The following is a 23,726-nucleotide window of genomic DNA, read 5'->3' as shown; positions in this document are numbered from 1 at the left end:
TAATTTCAAGCCAAGTAACAATTCCTGGGCTTGCAGGAGCAGGGGTTAACTCAAAGGCTGCAGTTGCCGTGCAAGCATCTGGGTTTTACAAGTGCTGGAGCAGAGTGAGCTGACATGGGGCAGGCTGCCTGCTGCTGGCTGCAGCAATGTGCGAAAAGACTCCTTTTCCCCCTTTAGTTTTTGTTGTTGTTGCACAAGTCCAGGGAATGGTTAAATATCCTGCCAGGGCAAGGTAAATGAAGGGTCTTTGCCCAATAAACCTCTGTCTTTGTAGATCTGCCGTAGCCATGTGCCTCTGACTCAGGCTGGGGAAGGAAACAGTAAAGTTCTTGCAGAGCATGGGGATGGGAGCATTTTAAAGCTCACTGAACAGGTTTTGCAGCAGGAAAACATGGCTCAGGCTGACCTCTCCAGAGCCCCGCCTGAGAGCTGAGGCAGAGATTGCTTCTGGATCAAGAATCTCTGTCAGTTTTTCCAGGTTAACTCAAGATAGTGCTGGCCGGGTATCGGCAGCCGGGTGACAGTCTTTCCCTTCCCATACACACACGCTCTCTGCAGAGCACTCCCACGTGTGTTACATGGACACAGAACTCATGCCGAGCAAACACCAGGAAGGTTCCTGACTCAGGTTTCCTTTTCTGGGGTGTTCGGCAAGATGGAGTGGGAAAATGTTTGAGGGTCTGGTGAGCTCACTGGCAGAGTTCTGCTCCTCTTGGGGAGCTGGAAATGATCCCACAGGACAGGGGCGGCATGGCTGTCACTCGTCCTAGCACAAAGCTGAGCTGTGCAGGATCAGGAGGTGATAGGGCTCCCAAATCACCATGCTGGAAGCAGAACCAGGTAACCTACCTGCTGGTCTCCGTGCTGCTGACTTCAGTCTGTCCCAGCCTGGAGGAATGGGATACTTCCCTCTTATTTCTGATAGGCACTAATGATCTGTGGGGCTAACAAGCTTGCTCCAAGATGCTGCTCTGTGGCTTGGAGGTTCCCTGCAGCCCAACTAGAGCCAGCACAAGCCTGGCTCTGCTGGCTGCCAGTCAGTCAGCTCAGCAAGGCCCTTGTAGAAATCAGCTTGCCCTGTCCTGAATCCTGTGGCTGAACTTGGCAGGCACACGACCCAGAGAGCTGGGGAGGGGAGATGTCACCACTCCTAAAGCAGGCAGCAGCCTCCTGAGAAGGAGTAGGAAGTGCAGAGTCCCCCAGCCCCCCCACTGAACTGGCAGCCCATGCCAAGTATTGTAGCCGAGTGTGTTTGCAGCATTTTATGGGGCATAATCTGTTGTCATTGAAGCCGATGGCAAATTCCGTACTTTCTGCAGCTGACGCTAAATAGGTCTTTTGAAGGTTGTAATTTCTCATTTAACTGATGCCAGTTGCAAATTCTTTCTGCTGAGGAATAACCCCTTAGCGCCAAATAAAATACTGTGGAAGTCTGTGGCATGTTTTTCAGCGTATTGTTAGTTACAGCCCTCCTGACAGAGCACATTCTATGCCGAAGATAAATGCTTGGGAGACTCTTGCCAATTTATGTCCGAAAGGGCTTTTCTTGGATGTCCTCTTCTCCATGGAAAATGCTTTTCTATTTTTCCAGCAAACATTTAATGAGCTGTGCTTAAAAGAGGGCCTATTTCAGGACCAGACCGTTCTGCTTTAGCTCTCTCTGAGCTGGTTTAGGGCTCTTTGGATGCTCTGATCTGTGTTATACAACACTGCATGGTAATGGTCCTTTGTGTAGCAATTTACGTGTTCCGGGACCTGCATGGGTGATGTTTCAGTCCACTCAGTACCGCTCTCCAAATGTCCCATGTGCCCGAGATTGAAGGGTATTTGCAGCTGACATGTCAGAAAATCTGGGCTCTGTCCAGGCTGTAGGTACAGTTCTTGGTATTTAGACCACTGGGTTCCCATGGTAGGGGCTCAGTCTTTCCATTTGAATTCAATTTCTTTGATCAAGGGGGAGCCTGGACAGCTGGTTGAGTGGGCTGAGATATGGGGCTGGTTGGAGGACATGCCCACAGGAATGCGGGCCCCTGGTGGCCCATGTCCAGGAGCTTTGTGTCTGGCTGCACATGACTGCTCACTAGTCCCAGCTCAGCATCGCTGCCAGCACTTCCAGCACATGGTTGGGACCTGGGGCTGGCAGAAGGGAACATTCAACCTGAGCCATGGAGTTCAGCCCTGGTATCCCTTTCTGAGAGATGTATGGAGAGCTGCATGGGGGGGAGGAGGGAGGAAGCTAACTCTGACACAGAGTCACCTGCACACTTGCTCCTGTAACCAGAGAGGTTGGCAGAGATTTCCTAAGTGAAGCTGAAGGCCCTCAAGGTTTCTGTGAGCAGCCAGGAGCAGGTGAGCTTTCTTTCCTATGGTGATTTTAGAAGTCCCATCAAGAGATGCTGTTGGTGCAATAGAGTAGAAGGCCCATTCCATGGCTGCTTCTGTCTAAATCAACCCAAATATCCAAACCTCAGAATGATGGTTCATTAGATTGACGAGGTTGAGGGAGACACCATCAGTGCATGGGAGGGAGGGAGACAGGCATCAGTGGGGCAATCTAGTGGCCCATGCTGGTGATGCTTAGTGTTTATCTGCCATCATTTGGCTGTGGCTGACCCAGAGGCAACTGAGCCTGAGCTTCAAAAGCTAGGCATTGCCTCAGCCTGAGGAGGTACCAGCACAGGGATGTGGTGGTGCCCATCAGCTGTTGAGTGCCATTTTATTTATGAATCAAACCTGAGAGTTTTTTCACAAAGAGTTAAAAGCAGAGCCAGCATCATTGTGAGACCTCATGGTTAGCACTGATGGTGGCTAGGAAATGCAGTTTGCAATACCTGCAAATAGAACAGCTAGCATTTGCACATGCAACTGAAATGAAATAGCTGCTGTGTACACTTCTACCATATACTAAAAGGATTTTAATTACTTGCTGTTAATTTATTCTTTATGCTGTGAAACTTAACAGCATGAATGGCACAATTGTAAAGTGAATGCATCCCACTCCTGGTGTATTTTGAAGTGATTGCTTTTTGTCTGAACACTGTAATAATGGGACTACTAGATGTGTTACAAACAAAGAGAATGGCATAACACATTGGAACAATCCCAGGCACAGCTACAGGTTAGGAAGAGAAGAGATTCAGAGCAGCCCTGTGGAGAAGGACTTGGGGGTGTTAAGATGAGAAAATGAACATGAGGTGGCTGCAGTGTGGGCTTGGAGCCCAGAAAGCCAACCGTATCCTGGGCTGCATCAAAAGGAGCGTGACCATCAGGTCGAAGGAGGTGATCCTGCCCCTCTACTCTGCTCTCGTGAGACCTCACCTGGAGTATTGTGTGCAGTTCTGGTGTCCTCAACATAAAAAGGACATGGAACTGTTGGAACAAGTCCAGAGAAGGGCCACGAGGATGATCAGGGGAATGGAGCACCTCCTGTATGAAGACAGGCTGAGAAAGTTGGGGCTGTTCAGCCTGGAGAAGAGAAGGCTGCGCGGAGACCTCATAGCAGCCTTCCAGTATCTGAAGGGGGCCTATAGGGATGCTGAGGAGGGACTCTTCATTAGGGACTGTAGTGACAGGGCAAGGAGTAAAGGGTTATGACTTGAACGGGGTAAGTTTAGGTTGGATATAAGGAAGAAATTCTTTCTTGTTAGGGTGGTGAGGCACTGGAATAGGTTGCCCAGGGAGGTTGTGAATGCTCCATCCCTGGTGGTGTTGAAGGCCAGGTTGGACAAAGCCTTGGGTGTCATGGTTTAGTGTGAGGTATCCCTGCCCATGGCAGGGGAGTTAGAACTAGATGATCTTAAGGTCCTTTCCAACCCTAACTATTCTGTGATTCTGTAACATGTCCTCCAAGAGAGAAATTTTTAAACAGATGGACAAGGCAAAGCAAGGAAAGAAAAAGAAGTGCAGAGGAGCAGGCTGGCTTGCCTACAGTCATTTAGAAAGCTGGAGCTGGGGAGTTTTCCTGGCTGCCAAATCCCACCATGCCCATATGCCTCCTGGCCCCAGCTTTGCTTTTTTACTGGTTTTGTTGCCTGGTGTTTTTTTTCTCCCAAAGCTCCTCTCTCAAATACAGTTTCACCAAGAGCTGGGAGCACGGCATGGGCTCCAGGGGCACGAGTCTGGCAGAGAACTGATGAAGTTGTGCCAGTCCACCTTAACCTTAGTGCAAGACTGAATTTGCACATGCTGTTTGACCTGTACCAGCCCTGATACATGTTCCTCTAGCTTGTTTTAAGGACCCTTGATGCTGGAGAAATCTGTATTATATACACTAATCAGCCCTGTAATCTTTAATTTGGTGGAAAATCATTTACTTTTTCCAGGAGGGCTTTCATCTGGATGGGTTTAAACCTACATGTACACACTCTTTTGAATGTGCCCTGAGGCTAGGCATGCTCTCTCTAAATATTCTGAAACATAATTGTTTTTCTAGCGAAAAACATCATCAACTCCCATAGGTTTTGGGTTTTTATTATTTGGAGAACATTTTTCTCAGGTTTCAGTTGCAATTCATATTCACATATCAGTGTTTCTTGGCTTAAAAATACTTTGTACTCAATTTATTTTATTTTTGCTTTAATTGTTAGTTAAAATATGTGTATTGAAATAACCAGCAAATGATTTTGCCAGAGGATTGATCAAAAAAAATCGCAAGATGTTTTCCTAAGGGAGGGTGGAAAAATATTTAAAAATTTCTCATTAAATGTAACTGGCATTTCTGGAAATGACTGACACTGGGAAATTTGAAGAATGCCCATGCTCACAGGCCAGGGGATAGGAATTTGCTGTATTTGACAGGCTGTATACAAGAAGGATGCAGCACTGCAAACTCGGCAGCGCAGCTTTGCCAATGTGTCTAGACAGCCCATCTCCATGAGGGAGAGAAAAGCTTATTTCTTGGACCTGTTCCATCTGTGGCTGCTCTGATGAGACCAGACCACTTACGGTATCCTTTATCAACGGAGGTTTTCCATCCAAGCTTTGGGTTTGTGCTGAGCTTGCTCAACCTGTCATTGCCTTTTGACTGATTAACTACATGAACTGATCTAGGCTCCCACAGCAGGATGCAGCAGTTGGAGCAGGGGGCTGTGGTGCAGCATGGGTGCATAGTTTCACCAGCTGTGCTACCTTGGATGAGCCATCAAGTCTTTTGCTTGAGTCAAGTCTTAAGAGATGCAACTCTTAAGTGAGGATGTGACTAGATTGGCAGCTGGTGTGATTAATTAGCTAGAGCCTTTAAAAAGACTTAAATTCTGTTAGACTGTGCTAGAATGGCAGCATTTGTCTGCTAACCCTGCACTAGACTGAAAGCAGTGTTTTGTGGCTGAGATATCCTTCTTTTCCAAAGAGGTCCCCTAAATTGTTACATCCTCTGGGTTACAGTATCTGACATTTCAGCCAGATTAAGAGCAGTAATAAGCAGATATCCTATAATCTGTTCATCACCTGGAGGCAAAGATTATTACTCTGTATTAAGAATTGTTTCTTTCCAGCATATCACACATTTGCCCCAATTCGCAGGAGCTTTGACAATCATACTTCTGCCTCCTCTGCTGGGAATTGTGCTTTTCCAACTGCAGTGAACTTTGTGGAAATACAGAGGTTTCCATTTTTCAGCCTTTTGATTTAAAATTTCTAGATGATTGTTTGACTCTGGCAGAGAACCATTCAAAATACATTCCAAAATAGTCATCATTCCAGCAGACTAAGAAACATAAGATGTAGCAATTTATTACCTAACGTGAAATGCATTTGCTGTCCAGAAGAGGCTAAGGATGGAGGTGGGTCTGATCCTGATTTCCCTTTGCATCCCCTGGAGCCCATGGTCTGTCCTATCCACCTTTCTGTTTTGCTTAATGTCCTTGTGTCCAGCAGGGTTGGTCCCTTGGAGCCCAGCAGCAGCCTTATCCCTCCTCCCTTTCCCTGGCCTTACAAGAGCAAGTTTTCACTGTGGACATGAGGGAAAAAAGTTGTTTTCAAATGGCCTTATATGCTCTAATCCCTTTGCCTCCTGTAGCACTACAGGATGTAGAGGTCCTTTATCCCTCATCTGAGGAGCACGCTCCAGTCAGGATGCTCAGCCCTTGGAAGGGGCAGGTGGGCTGGCTGCTGACAACTAGGCTCAAGTTCTGTTATTTCTGGATCTCAGATGCTATCATTTTTCCAGTTGTGATCAAAAGGGACCCATAAAATGCATTAGCGGTCAAAATCTGGATTTCTAAGTGGAGCTCTGCAGCAGCGCCAGGCCAGTTTTCTTGGTAGGAACGATGGCGATGGTGGACTGATTTGGCCAAACCACATTTGTTCTTGGATGCTAATGAGAGGGGAGCACAGCCTTTGGAGAGCTGGTTTTGATGTTCTCACTGTTATTTGCACTTCTCTTTCTCCTGGCCTGTAGCGTTCCATGATCCCAGGATGGTCGTTCTGTGCCATGCAGTTTGCAGTCCTGGATATTTCAACAATGAACAGATGAAATATCCATTGAGAACAGTGTTTCTGCCTACCAGTGGGGCCAGCTGGCATGTGCATCCCACTGGTCACTGTCTGTCTGCTCACATGGGTCCCACATACCAAAAAAGCACATTCAAGTGTATTTCCAGACCCAGTCAGGATGGAGCTATTTAATAATGGCACTTCTCAGCAGCACGGTGGGCCTCCGTGGGGACCTGAACCAGCGGAGACATTCACGAAGCTGGTCAGCCTGAGTCAGTCTTTCCTGGTGCAGGCGGGAGATTGCTGGGTAATGTTTGCAGACTCTTGTGGCTCCACAACATTTAGAGATGAGCCAGCTGAAAGGCCCAAAATGCCAAGTGGTTCATCTGCAATGTATATATGGGCTGAAAAGAAATTCCCCCTGAAAGCAGCACTTCTCAGTCTTTGAAATCCCCCTTTATTTATTTTTGATGGTGGTGGTTTTCAGGTTGGGTTGTTGTTTGTGGGGGTTTTTTTGACATGTATCTGTTTCTGGCAAAAATATCTCTGGTTTTCCCCAGTAGAAGGTTCCTGTAGCTGAAGTTCATGAGGATTTTTTGGCACTTTTAAAAATAGAAAACCAAGTTTTATAAAAGCAGTGCTCCCCAGAGTTCAGGTGGGCGTGCAGTGGGAGGAAGACTGCAGGGTCCCTGCTTCAGGCTGATGCATCCTTCTACATGAGTACTATCAGAAAGGCCCAACCTTCTGAACCTGTGGCCGTGAGAACAGGGTGGAAGTGTTTTCTATCTATTTTGATCTCAGGAAAACCTCCAAGAGCTGGAGAGATGTTGAAAAGACTGAAGTGTGCCATCCCAAAGGGCTGGAGCAGCTGCTTCAGTGCTCTTGGCTCCAGTACACCCCATTATCCCTCAGCCCAAGTATCAGCACCGCACCATTTTGCTCTCTCATAGGGACCACTTTCCATGGAAGGAATCAAAATCCACCCCATTGCTTGGTCCCTACAATGGAGGAGTCTCCCTAACACATTCTGTGTTTTGCTGTTAAAAGTCTTGTCCCAGCACCTTGGCATCAAAAGGCATATTGATCCCTGAAACCTGGGGCATAGGTGATATGTTTGTGATTCATGTCCAGCTGTAGGTCTGTGGGTCTCTTTCTCTGTACACAGAGAAAGAAGACACCAGGTAAATCCTACAGGGAAGCATGTAGAAATACTACTGTGTGCCATTTGTACAACATGTAACCTTATGGAGCTCACTGCTGGGGACATGAGTGTGGAAAATAGATTTTCTTGCCTAATTGTTGTGATAGCTAGTGGTATCCAGCTGGATGTGAATACTTCCTGGTGCACCAGTCTGCTCCTGCATGGGACATTCTTGTTACATGGTCAAGCTAAGAACAGAGAACAATACTCTCAGCTGTTGTGCTAGTTTGGATATACACTGCATGCACATTAGAATTCAAAGGAGCAGTGTTTCACAACTTGGCTTTTAAAGCCTTTGTAGAAAGGACACGAAGGGGTGCTGGAGAGGAGAAAGGTGTTATCTGTTATGAACTGGGGCAGGGAGTGGGCCAGGAACATAGAGAGGCAGCTTTGTAAATGAGAAAATGCCAATGGAGCAGGGTGGAGTTTAGGAAGTTTGATCTTGGCTGAATGAATGCCGTTCCTAAGATGAAACATCAGAACACATAGCATGGGAAGGGGAACTGGTGGGAAGAGGATGTGGGCATTGGGAGTCATACCCCTGACCTTGCAAAGCTGTGACTTCACACGTTTTCAGCCCCGCCACATGCAGTGATTTTGGGTCTTAACCAAGAGTAAGGAATGGCCTGTGAAGGCTGAGGTGCACCAGCTCTCCAGGGAAGGTCTGGTAGTCATCCTGTCACCGGCAGTTGGATGTCATTGCAGCTGAGTGCTGTGCTGGGACATGCAAGCCTGTTTTGGCTATGATACCTGTGGTGGTATCGGCTGGCGGAGCTATGCAATTGCATTTCTGCTCATCTGTCATGGATCCAATGTTTTGCGGCATTGGGGTACCCTAATGAGGGACTTGGGGTGGACTACAGCCCCCTTGGATCCCGTCGCCTCCCTAGCATGGTAAATCCACCCTGCTGGATTGCTGCCACGATCTGGTGGTTTGGTCTCTTTCTCAGTTACAGAGTGCAGTCTCACAGAACATGATTTGCTGCTGGCAGGCTTTTAAAATACGTGTTTGCTTTTGATTATTTTTTTTAAATTCATTTTCCAAGGATCAATGTGGTAATGCATGTAAAAATTACAATATGTAAAACAAAGTATAAAAGCATACAAGGAATTCCAAATGCATAACATACTGTGTCTTGGAGCTTATGAAATCCATATCGTACTCATTGTATTATGGGAACACTCTGACCCCAAGACCCAGCTGAAAGGCTTGTTAGAAGAGCAGGACTAAGCCGTGTGCCTTCTGAGCTGTAGGATGCCCAGAAGAAAAACCCTAGTGAATATGAAAGCAGAGCTGTACAACAGAACTTAGACTGGTCTGTGGGATCACTTTCAATGGCTTTATACCAATTTCTGGAGAAGGATGTATACTTTTGCCCCCACAAATATTGTTCTCCCAGTAATTAATACTTAACGTCATGTCTTTCCAGGGAGACTTTCTGGATTTGCACTGGATCATGATTACTGGTTTGTTTGGGTTTCCTGTCCCCCCCCACCCCACCCAAACATCATTTCTTTATCAACTCCAGAAAGCGGGAACATTGACGTGGCTAGGGAGGACACACAGCTGCTGTAACTGCCCACGTGCTCTGCAGGTTCCCACCAGATGGGAGACAGAACACCAGAGCTAGAACCACCCTGAAGAGGAAATTTGTCTTACATTTCCCATAGGATAGGTCTCTTAGCTGCTGAGGAGGAGCTCATGCTGCCCTATCTGTAGATCAGGAGCAGGGCAGGTTATGGTTGCAGAGGGACATGATCCCCAGCTTTGTAGACCTGCAAAAGTGCAGAGCAGAGTACAGGGGATGCCTCTGCACTCAGGTGCCTGCAGCATCTTGTAAGTCCAGGTGAAAACTGTTTGCATACTAGAAACTAGTCCACAGGAGTTCAGAGGTGTCTATAGGCTCTCCACTGGGAAAGCCGCGACTCCAAGACCTTGTTCCTGATGGGCAAGAGTCACTGCCTGGTGCTGTGAATTGAAACCCACCTGGAAATGTCCCTTTAGGCCATGGCACAGGTGGGAGGTCCCTCTGCTCAAAAGCCTATCCTGGTGGAAAACAACAAGCATTTTGCCCTTGATGCTGGTGAGCCATCGTTGTACAGGACCTCAGCGTGTTCTCTTAGTCTGGCAGGCAGAGCCGAACACAACAGGAGACTGTAGGCACGCTATCCATGCAAAAGCTATTCACAGCTCTGTAATGATATGTAATTGTTTGTATGCGGTCAGCTAAAAATTATTCTGATAGGTTCCACATTGCAGACACTTTGGATAGGAACTGCCATAGTCTCACTATGAAACACTGAAAATACGCACACTTTTCCATTTAATATTAGGTTTTATATGAAAAATTCAGCATTACCTCTCTGAAGTTCCATGCTCATGCACAAAATAACTTATTATGTGCAAAAAAATGAACCTGATTAAGAGATAATCAAAACCAAAGGCTTTTAAGAGACCGTAGCATCTGTTTCTTTGGTTTGGGGTTGTTTGTTTTTTTTTTGTTGTTTGTTTTTTTCTGTGTTCCTGGCGATGTTAATGAGACTGGAACTTCAGATACTTGAATTTTCCATATAATTGAAATAATTTGAGGTCTTGTGCACAGATCGCGCAGGAACAGCCAGCAAAGGTTAGAAAAAAGCTCAGCTGGTGTTACATAATGGGAGAAAACTGGTAGATCAAAAATCTCAGTAGTCTGACCTGTAATCTCAAATACAAACCTGCTGTTATCACAGTTGTACAGCTGGGCTTGGTATCACTGCTCATCAGAGCTAGCTTCAGTACATTACTTAATAGGCATCTGCTACCTTAACATATTTTGTTTCTTTTCAAGAGTCATATTCATTCCATATTGCCTAAATTCGTGATGTCTTGTGTAGGGTAATTATAACTTCTCTGTGTAGCATTTCCATACTCTGAAGTTAAACCTTACTTCCATTTGAAAATACTTTTCTTGCATGATGATACATATAAACCGGAGTTCGTTTTCTCCTCAGAGCTTTTAGAAAATCTGACAGCTAAGGCAGCTCTGAGCATGAAATGTTGCCCTCTTGCCACTCTCCTGTCCCTGCTCGCATCTGGTAAAGACAACGGACGCTGCTGGGCAATGGGCTCCTGCTGCCTGGAGGAGCAGAGTCCTTCCAGTCAATGCTTGGGAAGGGAAGCTTCAAAATCAGCAGCTTCCCTTCCAGGGTGGATCTGGCTGTCCAGCCTGGTCAAAGACATGGCAAACAAGCTGAGGGAAAATAGAGGTGTGAAGCTTTTCCCTGTTTCTGGCAAAGTGATGTTTTCAGGCTGGAAAGTGGCTTTTCAGGTTGAGATTGTTTTGTTTAGGGTGAACCTTGCTCTGGCAGAGCTTGGCGCTGAGCAGTGTTGGTGTCAGATTTTTAGACACGGTATGATCTTGTCTTTGCACAAGCGATGGTGGTGGGAACCCCTGCCCCTGGGCAGCCCTGCTCTGTGCCACACTGGCTCATCTCCAGCATCCTCCATGAGTGGAAAATCACTTGAGACCATTCTTAAAGCAGTTAGGGCAAGGCTTTGTCATCAAGCAGCTTTTGAATGTTCCCATTCCTGCTTCCCACTCCCTTTTCTGGTGCCTTGTTTTAGCTTTCATTAAACCTTTCAGATCTGGGTTTTGGTTTTTCAATTGTTTTATTATACAAGTTGACAAAACTGCCCTGCACTCAAAGAGTTGCAATATTTTGGAGGGATATAATAAATCGAAAGCAAAGTAGATCGCGAATAAAACTGGAACATGAGCCTGGAAAGGGCCATAACTGCCTGGAAGGCTGATGTTGGGGAGAGGAGTCTGCTGGGAGCCGGGGGCGAACGGTGAAAGTATTTCTACTCGAGTATCTTAAAATTTAATTTTAAACCAAATAAGAAACCTGTTCCTCTCCCTTTCATTCTCCTCTTTCCTTTGTTTCTTCGCCACTCTGAATAAAACTTCCTTTTTTGGTTTTGGGCTTGCAGGATTTTATTTTTCTATATTTAATAGATTTTATTTCCTGTGGTTTTAGTTTCTAGATTATTTTTTTCCCTGTGAAATAATTTGTCTTGTTTCTTCTTTAATCTGTGTTCAAACTTTCTCTGTAAATTCTTATTTGGAATGCTCTGATGATAATGTGATTCTGTATTTTATTCCTGGAATCCTTTCTCAGTTTACAGTTTATATAACTGATGTGACAAATCTTTCCTGCCTTACTGTATATGATATTGTGGTTAAGTGTCTCAGTCTTTCACTTAATTGAATCCAATTGTTCACTTTCAATTCACATCCAGTTAATATATTATAATAGGTTGTTCTGGACGTAATAGAACTGGTCAAGACTTTTCAAAACTGCCCACACAGTAAATCCCATCTCGAAATTAGTTTTTGTTCTGATCTGGAACGAAAGCAAGTATGCATGAGCATTCCTGCAAACTGGAAATCCAAAATATGTTGTGGTTGCCAATACTGGTGGAAAAAATTACTGATCTTGTAACTTATATGTAGGCATTTAGTTCCCAACGCTGTTTTGTTTTATAATGCATATAATTTTCAATGTGGCATCCCAACAGGAGCCATCTGACTGTATGTCAGTGATAGTCACAGACATTAGGACAGCCGCTGTGCATTAAGAAGCATGGATCAGAACATCTTCAAGTGTGGATCTGCCTCATTGCAAGAGGAGGCGTGATGAACAATAGAAAAAGAATAGGGTGTTTCATACGGTATCATTTAAGAGCAATTGAAAATTCTTTGGTGCATCCTAGAAGTGCGTTTGTGTACGATGCCAGGATTTGCATGTCACGGGTGAATTTAGAAATAACAGGAAAACACAAATGTGGAAACAGGAAACAAAATCCCCCAGCCCAACATGAAAGGTCGGGATATTGAAATTAAATTCCCACATTTTCCAACATCACGTTCCTGAGAGAAGAGCGTGCATTTCGATCTCTCCGGGGGATGCATTTGTAGGCAGCTCAACTTTTGAGAACGCTGCTTGTAATAAAATATTTCTGATTAAAAGAATGTTGGTGAAAGACTTCTGACCTATCTAAAAAGTTTTAGTGCTGTTTTCCTCTTCTCTCCATTTCTGCTGACTTCAGTCACTAGTGCTGTCAACACTGTTTAGGAATACCATTTTTCAGTGTTCAGTGTTGTTTCCTGACAAAGAAATAATGACAGGGAAAAAAAAAAATACCCCGCTGACATGTTGAAGGCAGCCAGTGACTGCTGTGAGCAAGGTGACATTGGCAGACTTCTGGGGTTTAGGTGTCTGCAGTCCCTAGTTAGCAGTTTGTAACCAACATATGGCATGTCTGCATGGCAAAACGCAAGGAATGATCAACTCAGCAGCACTCTGGGCTAATACGGCTATTACTATTTTTTTCCTGCGATCCATGTAACTTCTGTAGACATTTGGATCTAGCTGCATTGTGATGTTTCAGAGGTGTGGTAAAATCCCAACCCCCCTGTCAACAGGTTGCGCTTTGCTGTCGAACCACCTCTGTCCAGCTACATCCTGTTAAAAAAAGGAGGTGATTCATATCCCTGCTCCACACCAGCCGATGCTGGAGGTGCATTAGCCAACAGTGACCCAACTGTGAGTCACTGCAATGTGGCCCCTGCCTGCAACTTTCCGTTTCTTTGCCCTACTATTTTTGGGTCCAGTAATTACGAGGTGAGCCGTGAATCACCAGTGTCTCGCTGTACACCGAGAGGAAACCAGGCAAATTGTGTTAACGTGCCTGGCAAGAGGGATTCCTGTTCTCTAGTGTTTTACAGGCTTTGGCCCTCCTTGCTCCCCAGAGTGATGTTCTCACCCTTCTTCATGTGTAACTGTCACACAGGATCTGAGCAATGGCCAGACTGCCTTGGGCTTGAGCTCCCTCCAGCTGGGTGTCATCTTCAAAGGCCTGGCGGGGATTCCCTAGGGGTCCCAAAAGCTTTTATTGATTTGTTCATCCAGTCTGCATAGGCAGGGTTTAGATCATAAAACAGCATCAAATGGATAACTCAGAAGGAGGCCAGACACTCATGTTGACATTGGCCTCCGCGGCAGTAAGGTCTTGTAATGTTTCTGCCATTCAGAGGGATGATCGTGCCCTGAGGTTCATTCTTCGCTGTTCGCTATGTTGTGTAGTGCAAAGTGGCACAACTATGTCAAAGCTGTCCAGTAGAACCAGAGGAAAATCACTGACCTTTTTTGTAAAGGCTTTGATGATGAGCCAAGAGAGGAGTGTGCAGGACCTCTTTGCTTCTTTATAAGGGACAGTCCCTTTGACAGCGCTAAAACCCCCACCATGTAGAAATGCATGCATGGTGTTCTGCACAAGCAGCGGTTAAATCCCATCCCTCTGCTTCACCGCTTTGCTTCCCACCACCTGAGGAGGATACAGTCACCTGTAGCCTTATTTTGGGAGTCCTGGTACTCCTATGCACATTCGGGGTTTTATTTTTTGCACATTCCTGCCTCTGCCAGTTCCCTCCCAGCTCAGCTTTATAATTCAACATGCTGTTAAAAACTGGTCTCCAAATACTTGTTCTCAGATACAAGAAAACCGAGGACGTATTTTTGCATCCAGGAATCCCCAGCCTGGAAAAGAGTCTTCTGGGGATCTTTAGGCTGTTGGAGGAGGACTGGGAACAGAGGAGCTGTAAACCTACAGGAATTCGAAAAAAACTACTTTAATTTAAGAGGAATGTCCTTTTGTTCCTAAATGGATGGGCCTTGCTCCACAGGCCTTCAGGTGCCCTAACTGTTACCAGATGGGCTGTGAAAAGCAGCACAAACAGGTGGTGAGGACAACAACCACAGACTTTAATTTCCTTGTCAGCTTCTCCCTGTGCCTTACATACCCCCTGGAGAACAGGAGGATGAGGGAAGCTGTCATTTTTGCATATGGCAAAAGAAATGACTATCAAGGGGACATTCTGCAGCTGTATATAGCAGGTCAAGCCCTTGGACTCTCAGTGGTGAGATTGTCATCTGGGACAAGGTGCACAGTGATTAACTTAAAATATAATGCACTAGCATATGCATTGTTAGATACAATGATTGATAAAATTTAATGCATCCTGGCATATATATTGGCTCAGATCCTCCCAGGTGTAACTTCTGCCACATAGGGCAGTGGGACCATGCTGACATTGCCCAGCTGGGGCTCTGCCCATTGTGCTTAGGAGCATTGACAGCTGGGGCTGCAGGAGCACAAGAAGCCTTGATGGTTTGGTAGGACCCCACACACTGGAGCACTTGAAGAGGGACGAGTGCAAGGGAATGTCATGCTAGTCCTGCAGCCTGAATGGGGCTGTTTTACAGAGCCAGCAGTGGCCTCCTGCTCCTGCAGGCTGGTGCCTTGCTCTCCACTTCCTTCAGAGTGGCTTCCTATGGTAACTGAAGCGTTTTCTGTGCATGACTGGTGTGATGAGTGAACATACCTTAGTACAAGTAGGGTAGAAGCAAAACCAGTGTCATAGCCTCCAGATTGCCCTAATAAAGAGCACTCAGACCCCTGGATCTCACTGCTGACCAGTACCTGCAAGTGGCCGTGCATTGATACCTTCATTGCTGCTGCTACACTGGGATGTGCAACAGCACTGGAAAAAGGAGAGATGGTGCAGAGCAGGTATTGGCTAGTAAAAGCCATTTTGTAGTTATCTCAGCACTGATGTTACTCCAGAGATTGTAGGTAAGAAAAAGGAGAGATGGTGCAGAGCAGGTATTGGCTAGTAAAAGCCATTTTGTAGTTATCTCAGCACTGATGTTACTCCAGAGATTGTAGGTAAGCACAGGTAGTAGTGGTATGTGTGACTCCAGATGTGTGGATATACTGATTTATTATTGGAGTAAACAGAAATCAGGTACAAAACAATATGAGCTCTTATGGGATGCACAGTTTGTTGTTTGCCACCTTGCTGGCTTGGGCAAGGCAAAGAGTGTGATGGAGAATGCACAACTGTTCTTCAGTCTCGCCCCAGAGAGCTGCACTATGTCCCAGTAAGGGCAGACTTTGGAAATTTGAAGCCAAGAGACCAGGGGTTCATGATTCTTATGGTTAGAAAATGTTTCTAAGGTTGTTGGGAATGCTAAGATGCATTTTGGACTCTTTCTTTTTAGAGATGAGGAATCTGAGGCATGGGGTAGCTTGAAAGAGCTGGTACAAGTCTTACACAGTTATCCTGGGAAATAAATGCTGGGGGTCGATTCACTTTCCACCTCCTTTTTACATGAGGACTAACATGGCATGATTAAGGTGTGGTGTTGATATTTTGCAAACCTCTTCTTAAGCCCTTTCCACTTTGAAACCATTGAGGTTATTCACCCCATTGCTGTGGGATATGAATTTTCTAGCCTTTCACATCTCCAATTATCTCTCCTAGATGATCAGCTGAACTCAGAAGAGAAGAAGAAAAGAAAGCAGAGGAGAAACAGGACTACCTTCAACAGCAGCCAGCTCCAGGCATTAGAGAGGGTCTTTGAGAGGACACACTACCCTGATGCCTTTGTACGGGAAGACCTTGCACGCAGAGTCAATCTCACTGAAGCCAGAGTTCAGGTAATCACCACAGCTTGTATGGAGACGCACATCACCTGGGAAGGAGTTACCAGGCCATTCCAGTACAGCAGTAGAAATCCCTGAGGTCTGTATGGCACACTAGGGTCACCAAGCTTCTGGGTCATGCTGTCTTGCAGACCCAAGCGTGCCATGCCTTGAGGAGGACTTCCAGGCTTGATCTGCCACCATACTTACCACCTGCCCTGTCAGATGTGTTCAAGGCCAAGATGTTGGATGTCCTGTGCTCAGGCTGCTCACATTATCTTGAACTGCTCAGCTCTTAGCTTGCAAGTCTGCAGCTTCTAAAGTTCATGGTAAACCATAGAACATGATGTGTTTTACAGCACTCCCAGGCCTCGCTGCCTATAGCACAGGACAGACCTGGCCCCACAGTATCTTCACTGAGCTCGTTCCGTGTGTAAGGTCTTTTATCAGGGCAGACATGAGGATTGTCTTGTCATTATAGTTTCCAGTGACAGGCATGCCAAAACAGCATGCTTTTACAGAGTCCTGTCTTGCCCAGTAGGGCAGAGGTGATATGGTGAAAGAGTGAGTGTCACAGCAGAGCTGGTTGTGATGGCCGGTGTGTCTGTGTGCTTCCCACCCCAGGTGTGGTTCCAGAACCGGAGAGCCAAGTTTCGCCGGAATGAGAGAGCGATGCTGGCCAGCAAGAATGCCTCTCTGCTCAAATCCTACTCAGGGGACGTGACTGCTGTGGAGCAGCCCATAGTACCTCGCCCAGCTCCGAGACCCACTGACTATCTCTCCTGGGGTACCGCCTCACCTTACAGGTGAGTGAATAACCCCTCTGGGGATGACCAGTTCCTGGCATGGTATAGAGCAGCCTGAGAGTGGCCCTCAGACAGCTGTAAAGTGATGTTTGTGTTTACGTGGGGTAACTGGAGGATACAGCAGTTTGTCCGCCCCACTGATTTTCTTTACCTGTTCGCATTCCACTCCATCTCACCGCCAGGCACGCAAGGTGGCCTTGGTTCAGCATTGTTGTGGCTTTCCGGGAGATTGAGGCTTCTTTTTTGGTGGTGTCTCTCTGCAGGTCAGGAAATTTCAAGACAGGATCAGGTATAAATAAATGGAAACAGAAGGGTTGCACTTGCTTCCCTAGTGCATCCAGTTTAAAGCAAGGAAGAAACATTTCCGTGGGACACACAGGTCCAGGAGAAAGGGATGGCAGAGCACTTGAGGAAGCTCAGCCGCCACACAGCGGCCAGAAGAGGGAGTTCTGTGGCTGTATCATGGCAGTCACTGGTTGGGATACGTGGAAGGGCTGGGAGCTCGTTCTATGCATGTTGCTCCCAATCCTCCCGTCAGTGGTCAGCATTGAACTGGTGAGCAGTTTCTTTCTAGTTGCTACAGCACAAGCATGTATGTGTACGAGGTGTGCCATTGTGCTGTGCTGTGGTTTGCCCACAGTAAGGACCAGGTGTCTCTGGATGGTAGACTGGTCTTCGGTGTCCATCTGTGGCCAGTGCTGCTGAAGGGGTAGCAGGAAAGAAGTGCAGATGTGGCAGCCCCAGTCTGCTCAAAGGATCTGGGATGTCCATGCACATCACAGGTCTCCCTGTCCTCCTCTGTGCCATGCACAGCCCAGCAGGAACTGAGTGTGGACACAAGATCCATAGGCTGCGTTGTTTTGTGGGGAGTCAGCTGGCTTATAGGCAGTTAAAAATGAAGTTGGTGGGCATTTTCTAGCACAGCAGTTTCATTGTTGGTCAGGACCTTGGAACCTTTGGCTGGATTTCTTCGTGTTCATCTGCCTTGGTCACAGCCATCTTCCCACTAGCTCAGGAGCCACACCATACCCAGGACCTCTCTTCCTTGGTTGCTTCACTGCCATGAGGTGAGGTGGTCCTCATCCACCCAGAACAAGAAGTCATAGGTTCACCCACTCCAGGTACTGAAAAGGATGATTTTGATGACCACTAATGTAGTCTTAGAGATGGCCCTTATCCTTTGGATTTTAGCTGAGGACTGCTGTCTGGCAAAATCCCCCTTTTGGGGTTAAGGCTTTCACTCTGTGAGTTGCTCCTTGGTGTAGCATCTTAGGGAGGAGTCTGGGTGGTGAGTTCAGGGGAGAGAAGCACAGGGCTTTCCCCACCTAGCAGAGACTGCTCTGGTCACAGTACCAGGTCCCTACTGAATGCTAGTGGCTTATTTCTACCTCTCACACTTTTAAAAATAGATCGTCCCTCCCAAGATGTTGTTTACACAAGGGTCTTCACAGCAGCCTCTAGGAGAAGACCCTGCAAAGGTAACTGCTGGGGGCACACTGGGCTGTCTGGGTCCACTCTGGGCTATGAGAAGCCCAAGCCATTTGGGATGTATGAAAGGAGAGCAAGAGAGAATGGAAAACCTTAGGGTTGATTTTTCTCCCCCTGAGGTCCAGGCCTGGCTATTTCTCTCCATGGTGTGAAGATGCATCCTCACTGTCTTGATATCTTGTCTTAAGCCAAGATGTTTCAGCAAAGACATTTGTAGCTTACAGCTTTCCCTGCTGGCTGACAAGACAAATCAGGATGGACTGTCACCCTGCCACTGGGTAGAGAGTAGGGGTAGGAGAGGAGTAGGAGGCGTTGGCAGAGGAGCAGAGCAGCTCGTTTCCATGCTGTGGGTTGGTCAGGACTCTCAGACACTTTATGCTCCCTAGGCTTTCTAATCCTACTGGTCATCTCCTAGCAATCACATTCGTATTCAAAGGCACCTGGGACAGGTTGTCACAGCTTCATTAAAGCGTTGAACTGAGTAGTGTTATTAAAGTGTTGGACACTTGGAGAAAAACATCCATGCAGAGTGTTTGCATGGCCCTCTGCCCCCTCCCCACCTTCCTCCTGCTGCTGTACCAGCCCTTGGCTAACAGCTAGTCCCAGAGAGGGCTGAGTGCTGCATGGCTGGTGCTGGTTTTACTCTTAGATCTGGGGAAAGTTTTCAATCACTGTGTTTATTCTCCAAATACATTCAGCCACAGGTCAACCAAAGCTATTTGCAGATCCGTGACACATAGATAGCCAAGTAGATACTGTTATTTTTTTGAAGCTGAAATGTTTTGCTTAGACATTTTTTAGCATAGGTTCCTAAGAAAACAAGACTAGCAGTCACGCTGTCAGCCTGCACTTCCCACTCCAACAACCTTTGATTCCATGGGCCACTGAAACCTATATTTGAAAGATCGAAATAAACCCATTTTTGAAGGATTTTAGGCCTCAGAAACATAGAGTCATAGAATAGTTAGGGTTGGTAAGGACCTCAAGATCGTCATGTTCCTCTGTGTTTCATGAAAGCAGGCAGTTGAGCAGAGGAAGGGGATTCTACCTGTGCCTGAATGGGGGGGGGGGGGGTGGGCAGGAGGGTGAATTCCACCCTTATTAGAACCTGGAGAGTCTCTGGAGCAACCATCAAGCTAGACGTATGTTTGGAGACAGCCTTCTTGTGTAGTGCTCCTTGTGGAATAACTTGCTAAAAGAGTGTTTCTGGAGGTTTTTGGTTTAGCAGAGATTTCACTGGACAATCGTAATGCTCCCTACACCTCTGGGGAGGTGAGAGCAGGAGGCTTCCTGGAGTTTTGGACCAGACTTGGGCAGCAGTCTGGTTTTGAATGGGGAAAGTTTACAGCCAAGAGTGAAAATTCTTATTTTATCTAATCTAGAGTATCCTTGAGGCTCTTCTAATTTCTTCCAGCACAAAACCCTGAGGAAGCAGGTGGGAACGGGTGCTTGAGCAGCCACCAGCTATGCACCTGAAACTTTGCAATGCCTCTGCGAGCAGGACTTGGCTTCTTTTCACATTGCTGCTGACTTATGGGGGAGGAGAGGGTAAAGTCACCAACCCAGCCACAGAGAGGAGAGGGAACTGAGGGGGTGTGCAGCTGCCTGGGGAGGGCTCCAGGCACCCTGATCTATCACGTCCTGGACCCTGGCAAAATGCAGCTGATGCACCCCAAGTTGGGCTGAGTCAAGCCTGTATTTTGATGTGTGCACTCTAATATCTCTGTGTCCTTCTAGTACTTGTTAGATATTCTCAAAGTGTCCTGAATGTTTGCTTTCCTGTGGAGTTTTCAGTGCTTTCCCCTGAATGGGTGTAAGCAGCTTTTTATCTACAGGTCTTACCTGTTATTTCCATGTGTGTAAGCTGTTGTGTTTCCACTGGTCTTGAAGCAAAGATGACAGTTTCCCCCTGAAGAAGTTCTTTTCCCTGATACTGAAGTGAAAAATAGGAGTAATTTGGCTTGGGATGGGACCTACAAGTATCAGGTGGTCTGGATCTGCTGGAGGCTGAGGATTCAGACGGTACTGGATCACATTTAAATTCCTGGCAGGTTAGCTCTGTCCTATGAAGTCAAGAGATACCAGCAGCGCTTTGGGGCAAACATTCATGCCCACAGACTGGATCTGTTTGTGCAGCAGATCCCTACGTCCCTCAAGGGAGATTTGCTGCTGCAAAGGCTCTTCCAGCTGAGAGGTAAGGGCTGGAAAAAAAGAGAGAAAAAGGAAAATTAGAAAGAAAAAAGGTCTTCTTAGGCTGTGGGTGGAGGAGAGCCTTTCCCAGAGCCTCAGATGGGAGCCACCCAGGCAAGCAGATGGAAGGGGTCAGCACCAGAGCTGAGCTTGCCTCCATGAGGGCATTTGTGGTTTCCTGTGGAACATGCTGGCTGTGTTAAATGGGCACCTCTGGTTCATGCAGTGTTTTTCAAGTGGTTTTGATCTGTGGACCCCTGTGTAGGAAATGCAGCAGGGTCAGATAGCTTGCTTTTTTGGGGAATGGGGGTTGCTTTCCACAGAAACCTGGGACACATGGGTTAAACAAGTTTTCTAGTGGTCTGGAAAGCAGATTGGCAAATATTTGGTAGGATAAGAAAGAACTCAGATCTTTGTTCAGCTTCCACTGGCAAAAGTAATGTTTTCAATGAATAAAGTCATGATCTGAAGGGAGAAAATATGTTTTGTTTTTTCTTTTTTCCCTCAGCCTTTAGGGCATGTTCTTTATGATCAGCTGAAGTTTTGAAGGAAAAAAAATGTGGAAATTTTCATTCCAAAAGGCTGAAACCAAAAAGCATCACAATTGTTGAAAGGGGTTTTTCCCAGAGCATTTCTTTAATGTAACATGTGTTTCAGAAGTGACGTGATTTCACAAGCAATAAAACCAGCAATTGCTCTCATCAAAAAGACATTGGCTCCAGTAGGAATACTTATAAGGACAATGGTCTGACTGGCAGGCTGGGAGCCCTGACCTTGTTGTAAACCTTTTGGGTTAGAAAATAGGAAATGGAAATTTTCCTGTTGACTTCAACCAGCTTTGGCATCGGCTATCCCTGGGTAAGTGAACTGCAGTGGAGAGATTTACAGGGGCGCTAAATAAAAAGTAGTGATCATTCCCTGCTCACATCCTGCAGGTAAAGAAACCCCAGGGTTTAACCTCACTGTGGTGCATGTCTGCTCTCTGCATGGTGTGAAGACCAATCTGACATGATGTTTCTCTCTTTCTATCCCACAGTGCCATGGCCACTTACTCCGCCACGTGTACCAATGCCAGCCCGGCACAGGGTATGAATATGGCCAACAGTATTGCCAACCTGAGACTGAAGGCAAAGGAATACAGTTTACAGAGGAATCAAGTGCCCACAGTCAATTAATGACTGGAGGCATCTGCCTTGCAGAAGGAGAAAATACAACAGCACCCGTCCTGCTTTGCAACTTGTTTGTGCTAAAAGAAAAAAACAAAAACACACACAACAAAAAACCACACACATAAAAAAAAAAGCCAAAAAAAAAAAAAAAACAGAAAAAGATTAAAAAAAGTCAACCCTAACCCAGAACTGATATGGGGACCAAACTGGGAGCAAACTGAACCGCTCGTGAGTAACAAGGTTCCTCCTTCCTTTTGGGATAATGCCACCATTTTTATTTTTCTTGTAATTGTCAGGTTTATTGCTTCTGCTCAATATACTATGAGCTTCTTCAGTAAAGGACAGTCTCACCCTTGTTGGTTTCCATTTTTGTATGGGACTGCAAAAAAAAAACCTCTGCTGATCTCAGCCCATGGACATATCTCACCAACCACCATGCTGAGATACAAAGCTTGATCCTCTCTCCCCTGCCCCAGCTCACCCTAGAAGGAGAAGTTTTTTGGGCCACAGCTTTCTGTTGTATCCACCTGACCCTCCATCCCTCCAGTCCCCTGTGCCATGGGGGCAGCACCATTACCATTAGTCTGCAAGAAACCCATTAGTGCAATGAGATGGGGTCATCCTAGCCGAGTTGCCTGGACCAGTCTGATACATGAGGAAGACCTCCTTAGGCTTTGCAGCGCTTCATTGCTTTCTTGAGTATTCCCAGCACTGCTCCCTCAAAAAGCCAAAGAAGAGAGAAAAGCCAACGGGGGGGGGGGGGGGGGAGGTTGGGGCTTCTGGAGGGATCACTCTGTAGTGCCAAGAATAGGACTGTTAGGACACTCCTTTCTATGCCTTACAGTTTGTGCCACAGGGAAAGGCGTTGTCCAGATGCATTTGTTTTATATATACTGTATATATTTATATATATAAGATAATACATGCAAGCTTGGTTGGTGTTTTTTATTAAACAAAATAAAATCCATTGAAAATGTTTGGGATGTTTGTGCTGCATCCAGGTTCCTGGAGCTGTGCATTGAAATTCCAGCCACAGACTCTTGCCCTTGTTAGGGCTCTTCTCTGTAGCCTTGATCAGCACTTGAAATGGCCAGCTCACATCTTCCCATGAGAAACTCCAAAGATGTGGCATTGGAGGGAGCCATGGTCCTTAGCAGATTTTCCCCATAGAAATTTGCAGCTTTATAGAATAAGACAAGGATCTCCTTTCCAGTTGGTTAGGTTCATGTGGCTCTTGAGAACACTCAAGGACGACCCCATGGAAAGTCTCAGCCAGCCCCTCTGAGGACTGGTGATGTCTCGGCAGGGAGCATCCCACATGAAGACTGTATTTCCCTCCAGTTCCCCTAACACAGCCCACTATGACTTGTTCTATAGTCTTAACCGCTGTCCTTTGCTCTCCTTACCTGCTGTTCTCCCTCTGGAGTCTGCAAAGCAGATTAGGAGCCAATTTCCTTCTTTCCATAAAGAATAGACCCAGTGCAACGCAAAAGAGGTTTCTTCTTTTCAAGCACCCTGAGCAAATTAGGATCTTTCATGTTGCTGGTGATGCCTGCCTCTTTCAAATTTGGGGGGATAATTGGACGTATTTATTGCAAACAGTGCTTGTGCAGGAGACCTGCCCAGACTGAACAGGACTTTGCCATGGAATAGTCCCACTGCAGGCAGCAAAGCTACTCTGTGGTCCAGGCTGGACCATAGGGGAAGGATAATGAAGGGCAGTCATGAAGGATACTTCTGGTAGAGTGGCTTAGGTTTCCATCTTGGTGTTTCCTGCAGACACTCTGGGCATGTGTAGATGTCTGTGAGTGGGCTTTGATAGGCTAAACCAGCATGTTTCAGGAAATGAGAAATAAATCTCTTTCAAGTGAAGGTGAAAATTAAACTGGCAGAGAATGAATGGAAATCCA

General features: G+C 46.4%; 1 protein-coding gene across 1 annotated transcript in view; it reads left to right on the top strand.

Moving 5' to 3' along the window:
• Window positions 1-21,932, top strand: part of PRRX1 (paired related homeobox 1) — a 40,062-nt gene extending 18,130 nt beyond the window's left edge. Inside the window, exons 2-4 of the mRNA XM_057427346.1 lie at window positions 16,003-16,178; window positions 16,788-16,969; window positions 21,684-21,932. Coding sequence (XP_057283329.1) covers window positions 16,003-16,178; window positions 16,788-16,969; window positions 21,684-21,822 — 497 coding nt within the window. The 3' untranslated portion in view covers window positions 21,823-21,932. The remainder of the gene's footprint in view (window positions 1-16,002; window positions 16,179-16,787; window positions 16,970-21,683) is intronic.
• Window positions 21,933-23,726: the final 1,794 nt, after the last annotated feature.

This window comes from Pezoporus wallicus, unplaced genomic scaffold (genome assembly GCF_028554395.1).
Source record: "Pezoporus wallicus isolate ANWC-B61680 ecotype Strahan unplaced genomic scaffold, APGP_CSIRO_Pwel_v1 scaffold_7107, whole genome shotgun sequence".
Lineage (NCBI taxonomy): Eukaryota > Metazoa > Chordata > Aves > Psittaciformes > Psittacidae > Pezoporus > Pezoporus wallicus.
The sequence above is the reverse complement of the archived record's forward strand: the minus strand, read 5'-3'. Positions and strand labels throughout refer to the sequence as shown.